This window comes from Thecamonas trahens (assembly GCF_000142905.1).
Source record: "Thecamonas trahens ATCC 50062 unplaced genomic scaffold supercont1.59, whole genome shotgun sequence".
NCBI lineage: Eukaryota > Apusomonadida > Apusomonadidae > Thecamonas > Thecamonas trahens.
The window spans coordinates 87,563-94,965 of record NW_013657621.1 but is presented as its reverse complement, the minus strand read 5'-3'; the positions used below and the strand labels follow the sequence as shown (position 1 = coordinate 94,965).

At 66.3% G+C, this 7,403-nt stretch overlaps 2 protein-coding genes across 2 annotated transcripts; both read left to right on the top strand.

The window, feature by feature from the left end:
- Positions 1-260: 260 nt before the first annotated feature.
- On the top strand, positions 261-2,122 carry AMSG_10386 (uncharacterized protein; the record flags this gene model as incomplete). Its single annotated transcript, XM_013898100.1, has 2 exons — positions 261-1,834; positions 2,063-2,122. The coding sequence occupies exons 1-2, from the start codon at positions 473-475 to the stop codon at positions 2,120-2,122; spliced, it is 1,422 nt and encodes a 473-aa protein (XP_013753554.1). The 5' UTR covers positions 261-472.
- Positions 2,123-2,489: 367 nt separating this feature from the next.
- Positions 2,490-6,904, top strand: AMSG_10385 (uncharacterized protein; the record flags this gene model as incomplete). The annotated part of the gene is made up of 2 exons (XM_013898099.1): positions 2,490-3,856; positions 3,910-6,904. The coding sequence occupies 2 exons, from the start codon at positions 2,490-2,492 to the stop codon at positions 6,902-6,904; spliced, it is 4,362 nt and encodes a 1,453-aa protein (XP_013753553.1).
- Between the last annotated feature and the right edge of the window lie 499 nt (positions 6,905-7,403).

The window sequence follows — 7,403 nt, the reverse complement described above, 5'->3', positions numbered from 1 at the left end:
CCCCCCCCCCCCCCCCCCCTCCCGGCCCCCAATGGTCTTCGGTCCTCCCAACCGTAGTGGCAGCAGCAGCGGCAGAGGCAGCGGCAGCGGCAGCCAACCATTCTCAATCATTGACATCAATGGAAATCCATAGACCAGCAGCAGCCACCGGGTCGATGCCGTCACCGCCTCCGCCTCCGCCTCTGCCTCTGCCTCCGCCTCTGCCTCCGCCTGCCCTCCTCCCCTTCTCTGTCCACACCACGCACCACCAACTGTCTCCAACCACATTGTACACCTCCCTCCTCCACACCCACCCACGTGTGACGGCGACACTTGCGGTGAGCAACAGGTCGGACAGGAGCTCGGCGATTTGAGTCTCTCGTCAGTGGCGACAGGGCACACGAGCGCATCCATCATCGAGGACAAGCCATCGGGGACAGACCGACAAGCCATCGAGGACAAGTCAGCGAGAGCAAGCACGGCAGAGGTCATCATGTCGGCAGAAGCAAGATCAGGAGAGAGTGCGTCAAGCGGCTCGGTACCCGAATACGGGATCTTGGACCCGCCGCCGTCGCCGCCAAGCGCGGATGTGCTGCGGATTGTCCCGGGCCGCGGCTTGGTCTTCTCAGTCTCGTTTGTGTCGTCGGCAGGGAAGAAGCGCCTGCGTCCGGCGCAGGTCGTCTTGAGTCTCGAGGCCGTCACCATCATCCCCACCGATAAGAAGCGCGGGTCAAGCTCACCTGCACCGGGCGTCGGCGAGTCACGACACCTCTGGCGCGACATCGCGCGGTACGGCCGCCGTGACGAAAAGTCGGCCATCCAGCTCGTTGAGGCGCGCCCGAACGGCTCCCGCGACAGCACCATCCTCTCTTTTGTCCTCCCTTCGTCCGCCGCTGTCGAGTGGATGTACGAGGCGGTGGCGTTCTTTGTCACCCAGGCCTACGTCTCGCATCTCAACGAAGCTGTTGGGTCGGGCGGGAGCGAGTCCGGCGCCGCCAACGTCGGTTGGGCCGGCGATGACACCGGCGCCGTAGCCGGCCTGGTCGACGGCGCCGCCCCGGACCTCCGCCAGCTGGTCTCAGGCTCGCGGTTCTCGGTCCGGACCAAGATCATCAACCGGTTCGACGAGTTCCAGCTCAAGCTTCACCACTGGTCGATGGTCCAGCTCCTGGTCTCGCTCCACGAGGCGCTTGCGCTGGAAATCACCTCGCTGCGCTTCTGCAAGCTGGCCGGCCCGGCGCTCGACGCCGTCGCCACTCGGCTCACCGACACGCTTGACGCCCACCGCGAGGCCATTGTCGGCCACCCGATGTTCACCTGGCAGCAGCCGCGGTCTGAAGTCCGCGAGGGTCTCGAGATGTTTGCCGCCGTCGTCCTCTACGGCTGCGTCTTCCGTGACCATGCCGCGCTTGCCCGCGACAAGGCACTGACCAAGCGCATCTCCGCCCTGCAAATCCTCCCACCGACCGCCTTTGGCGTCGACGCCGAGCTCGCGCCCGCGCTTGCCGACACATCTGCGCTGCAAGCCAACGATCACTTTGTTCGTGCCCGCGACAAGCTGCATCTCGTCAATGCGGAGCGCTGCCCGCGCCTCAAGGTCGTCGCCATTCTCGACGCCTGCGCCGCTGTCTACGAGCTCATTGCCCAGCTCTCCGGCGCGAGCTCCATCGGCGCAGACACCCTCCTCCCGGTCCTCATCTACGTCATCCTCATCTCACGCCCGCCGCTCCTCTGGACTAACCTCGAGTACATCCAGCGCTTCCGCGCTGCCGAGGCTATGCGCGGCGAAGAGGGCTACTACACCACCCAGGTCTGGTCTGCTGTTACCTTCCTCTCCTCGCTCGACGCTGCCGACGTCGACATGGAGAAGGAGGCATTCGACAAGCTCCTGGCCGCCTCCCCTCCTGCCGCCGCCTCACCTGCCACCGCCTCGCCCACCACCGCCTCGTCCGCCGCCACCGCCTCCCCCCCGCCGCGACCTCTACCTCTACTTCCTCCTTCCCCTGCCTCGCCTCTGCCTATCGACCCTGTGCGATGCGAAGCCCTTGCCGGCCTCGATCCCGCCACCCTCACCCCAGGCCAGGTCGTCGAGCTTCACACCCAGTTCCTCGGCCTCTGGCGCGCGCACCGTTCCCAGGCCTAGCCCCCCCCCCCCCACCCCCCCCCTTTTTAAACCGTGCCAAGACCAACACTGGCAATACCACCGAGCATCATCACCCGATGATATCCCCCCCTCCCCCTTTCTCATTGCACAGCTCATCATCGATCTCAGTCGGTCAGCCGCCCCACCACCGCACGCTGCCCCCACCGCCCGCCGCCAACCAGCCAACCAGCCAACCTGCCAACCAGCCAACCGCGAGCCAACCGACCCACCACGTCCTCCGCGGGCAGCACCCCCACCCCACCCCACCCCCACCCCCCACCCCCACCCCACCCCGCCACCGCCACACTCAGTCACTATGAGCACGACGGGGTTCGAGGAGATACATCAGTTGGTGACAAGCGAAGGGATGTTTGAAGAGGGAACACGGGAAGCAAGTCTGGCGGCTTGTGGGCGTGTCCTTGCGTCGGTTGTCTCGCCGGCGGCGGTTGTTTCGGCGGCGGCCGTGGTGGCTCGGCCCGAGCCATCGCCTCTTGTCGGTCTTCTTGCTGCTGCTCTCCCACATGCGCTCACTTTGGCTGGCCTGGAATCGTTGGCTCCATCGCTCACATCTCTTGTTGCTGCTGCTGCCGCCGCTGCTGCCCGTGGCATCGATGCCTGTCAAGACTCAACCGCCCATGGTCTCCGCATCGTCCCGCCCAGGCTCTCCACCAGCCAGACCATGCTGGTTCATGCTGCTCTGGATGATCTGCATCACTCGGAGAACGCTAGCGTGGACCATCTTGCCGATGCCGGCTTCGTCGCTGCTACAGCCACCGCCCTCGCTCGCGCCCTTGCTCGCCATGCCACCCTGGACCTGCTCACGCTGCGCTACTCGTTGGCGGCCGCAGTGTGGGATGCCTACCAGGCCGGGGCCGACGATGCTGGCCTTGCCAGCGCTCTGGCTGCTGCAGGGCTCTACATCTCGCATGTTGAGCCGGGACAGCTTGCGCTTGTGGCTGCCCTCGACGAGGTGGCGCTCGGCGCTAGCGACCACCGCGATCCGCCGGGAGCCGCAGTGGTTCTCGGCGCCGTGCTGGATGCGATCCATGGCGGTGGCGGGTTGGCCACACTGCCTACCCCTGTCGTTGATGCAGCCTTTGCTCAGGTCGACGCTGATGCCTTGAGCCTGGGCTCGGCTCAACTCGCCGCCGTCCTCCCGCCGGCAGCTATGCGCCCTCTGGCGGCCAAGCTCCTTTCTGCTGACCGTTACCACACGCTGCCGCATCCGCAAGTCGAGGCCGCGCTCCTTGGCCGACCTGACGGCGGGCTTGGGGCGTTTGATCCCGACTCGCCCGAGTGGGGCGATGCGCTGGCGACGTGGTGCGAAGCGCTTGCGGCGGCGGCCGAGATCATGGGCCTCAATGTTGCTGCCGCTGCCATGCGCGCCACGGCGAGCGATGCGTCGCTTGATGACCTTTGCACAGGCCGGATTGTTGATGTTGTACTTCCGCTTCTCTTTGATGCTGCCCACGGCTCGGACGCACTCTCGGCCTTTGTCACCCTTGCCCTGGATCCGGCCACTGAGCGCGGAGCGCTTGTGGATGCGCTCGCCAACGCGCTTGCCACCCTTCCGCACGCGGTCACCCGGCCGGGCCTCGCCACGCTTGACATTGTGCGAAGCTTTGCTGACGACGTCTACGCCGGCTCGTACTTTTTCGCCTTTTTCGCTACCGAGCCCTCTGACCGCGCCGCCGAGGATCTTCGGCTTCTGCTGACCACCACCGATCTCGATCGGTATGTTTTGGCGACAATGGCTACTTTGCCACTGTCCATGTCGCAGCGGTGAGCTCTGAAGCACTTGCTAGCGGCGTGGCTAGCCTCAACTCGCTGCTGGTGCGGGCCGACATCCGAAGCAAGCTGGACGAGCTCTGCAGCTCGACGTACGAGTCGGTCCTCGTTCCGGCGCTGGTGGCAAGCGTTGAGGCTGCAACTGCAGCCGAGCCCGACAAGCTTGCGCTGCTGGCGCGGCGCGCGCTGAGCGAGACGACCACTCTCCGGCGGTGGGCAATTGCCTTCATCGAAGTCGGCGGGTGCGGAAGCCCACACCAGGCTATGGTTCAGGCCGCACTCTGCGCCGCCGTCCGTGGCGCGCTCCTGGCTGTGCCGGAAGCTCATCACGCGAGCCTTGTCGAGGCCTCGGTCTCTGCCGGCTCGAGTGTCTTTGCGGGCCTTGTCGACGGACTCCTTGCCGCACTCGACGAGGTGCCAAGCGAGGATGTGCTTGCAAGCATGGTGGAGAACATGTTCGACGTGTTTGCGCCGCGATGGCTGGCTACGTCGCTGGACGACACCACGCGTGCTGAGCTACTAGTTGACTACGTGGCTGACGCTGTGGAGGCTCGGGCAGAGCTGCTGGCTGCAGCCGAGGCCGGTGAGATGAGCGAGCTTCTTGCCGGCCTCGCGCACGCCTTTCCATGGCTCCCGTCGATGAGCGAGCTTTTCCACGAGATGCAGGCCCGGCTCGCCGACGACTTTGTGGGCGGGCTCTGCGCCAAGGCGCTGGCCGAAGCGGTAACGGCGGGGTGCGACGATGGGCAGCGCCTGGCGCGGGCTGTTGCCAACGCGGTCCTAGAGCCAGTTGTTTCTCCAGTTGCATACTCACTCACTACGGCGATCTTTCCTGTTCTGAACCGGGTCGGTGGGCTTGACGCTGCACAGGCGGATGCGCTGGCCACCGTTCGCACCAGCCTGGGCGTGACGCTCAAGGCGCTGCTGGCCACCAAGATTGACGATGGGATGCTTGCGCGCGAGATCGTCATCCCGCTCGCCGCCCAGTGCTCTCCAATCGCGGGGGCCTGGACCGAGGTGCCCGCCGATGCGTGCCGTGGCATCGGCGCGGCAGCAGTGGCCAGTGTGGGTGCGGCTGTGGGCGCAGCACCAGACGCGGTCGCGGCAGGCGTGTGCGCTCTGGCCAACGAGGCACTGACGGGCGACGAGGTGACCGGCGAGGTGTGCGGAGCGCTTGCGGGGCAGACGGTCCAGGCCACCGGCGATGGCATCAAGGTTGCGCGAGCTTTGGTGAGCAGTGTTCTGGGCGAGCTCTTGCCGCTCGCGCTTGGCGGGCAGGCGAGCAGCAGCGGCGGCAGACGGCTCCGCGAAATGGTTGCGCAGGTTGTGCGTGGATGGCTTGTCGAGGCTGCTCGAGCGGCGCCGGCGGCGGTGGCGGCGGCGAGTGTGCGAAGCATGGCGGCACGCTGCAGGGCGCTGAACGAGAGCGATGGGGCCGATGTGGTGAGCGCGGTTGGAGTGGCAGTGACGCAGCGGCTTGCCGGCCTTGTGGCCAGTGAGAGTGGGCGAGGCTCGATGCTGGCGCAGCTGGTGGCGGCTGTCGGCTCGCGGCTGCCGGAGGATGCGATGCGAAGGGTGGCCAAGGCGGTGGCTGCAGCAACGGACGCAGCGTCTGCGGTAGCCGGTGCGGTGGAGTGTGTGATGGGTGCGGCGCCTGGTGCAGTGGCTGCAGCTGCGACAGAGATGTGTGACGAGCTTCTTGCGGCGCTTGTGGAGAGCGAGGTGAGCCGGGTTGGCCCTGCCGCTGTCGACGCGGTGGTGGCGGAAGCCAGCATCGCGCCGGCAGTGGTGGGCGCTCTTGTGAGCACGATGCGGGCGTGGGCGCAGGGTGCGAGCAATGTGCTTGCTGCGGTGTGCGAGGGCCGAGTGAGCGAACTCGAGCCCGTAGCCGAGGTACTCGCGCTCTCACAGCGAAGCGTGCTGAGCCTGCCGGGTCTGCTGGAGACGGAGCTGAGCGGCGCGACGGAGCGGGATCTCTCGCCGCTGGCGTTTGGCATGGTGCTGCCTGCGGCGGAAACGATTGTTGGCGGTGTGCTGCAGCTCTTCTCGAGCTTGCATGTCTCAAGCAGCCCGCTGCTGCAGTGGCTGAGTGGATCACGCGCGAGCGGGGTTGTGGCTGCCATGGTGGCATCTGCGGTGCCGAGCCGTGACGCGGCCGAGGCCTTCTTCCGCCCGTGGCTGGAGCTCCTTTTTCCGGCGTCGGCAGCGATTCTTCTGGCGGGGGTGACGGATGGGTTGATGCGGAGCGAGGAAAGAATGGCCTCGGTGGCGGCAGAATGTCGGTCGGCGGCGGTGGGCGTGGTGAGCAGTGTGCTCCAGGCACTTCAATCGGGCAGCGAGGCCGTGGACGAGAACCGGTTGGACGAGAGCGTGCGAACGCTTGTGGCGACTGCCAAGGCGGAGGCGGCGGCTGCCAAGGCGATCAAGGCGGTGGACAACGAGAACGCGGTCGCGTCGCGGGTCCGGGCCGAGTCGCGGCAGGGCATGCCGCGGACCGGGACGCCGAACCGGGCGACGGTGACTACACCGCTCCCACCGCCGATCCGCGGCGTGTCGGAGACGTATGTGGCCTTTCGTGAGGCGTCTCATCCTGCGGCCATGGAGGAGCTGTTCAGCGGCGACACGGTTGTCGACGTTGTCTCATTCACCGGCATTACCACCGGCCGCAAGCTCACCTGGCAGCGGACGCTTGGCCTTGCGCTGCAGAGCGAGGGCGTGGCGGGCGGGCGGGCGTCGCGGTTCCGCCTCCGGGTCACCAACGTCTCGATGCGCAAGGTCCGCGTGGCGGTGACGCTCGAGGGCCTCGGCGGCGTGCAGGCAGTGTACGACCAAGACCGCGAGCTTGCCGCCGGCCTCAGCATAGGCATCGAGCTCCGGGTCTGGCCCGAGGAGATCGGCGAGTGGTTCGGCTGGGTCCATGTCTGCGGTTTCGACGTCTACGGCAAGCGCGGCGTGGTCAGCGTCCCGATGTACGTCTCGGTTCGGCCGTCGTAAACTCTGCAGCCCTTTGATGGCGATGCATCAACTCTGGCCAGCGGTTCGAGAGCACATTGCGGTCATTGCTCTCGTGCCCATCATTGCCATTTGCCAGCTCCGCCGAGCCCTTCCGCCATCAGGTCAGCCTATTGCTGCCAAAGCCAGTCGAACGAAGCCCAAATTTGAATCGATTGTTCGAATGGCAGTCGCAGCCTCTGTTACCGTGCCACACTCAACAACCCACGACAAACCTCAATGTCTGCCCCGCCGCCTGCTTACAACAACGCCCCGCCTTCGTACGGCGCGACGCCTGCTACTGCCACCAAGGGCGGTGTACGTATACCCTCTCTGTCTCTCCCCTCTTCCTCCACCTCCTCCCCTCCCCCCCTTCCTCCATGTCGCACGTGCGCGTTGTTGATGGCCAGCCCCCCCCCCTCCACGCATTCCCCCGCAGTCGGCCACTCGCCCCAACGATTAATCCAACATGCTCATTGATTAAATGGGCGACCCCCCGACG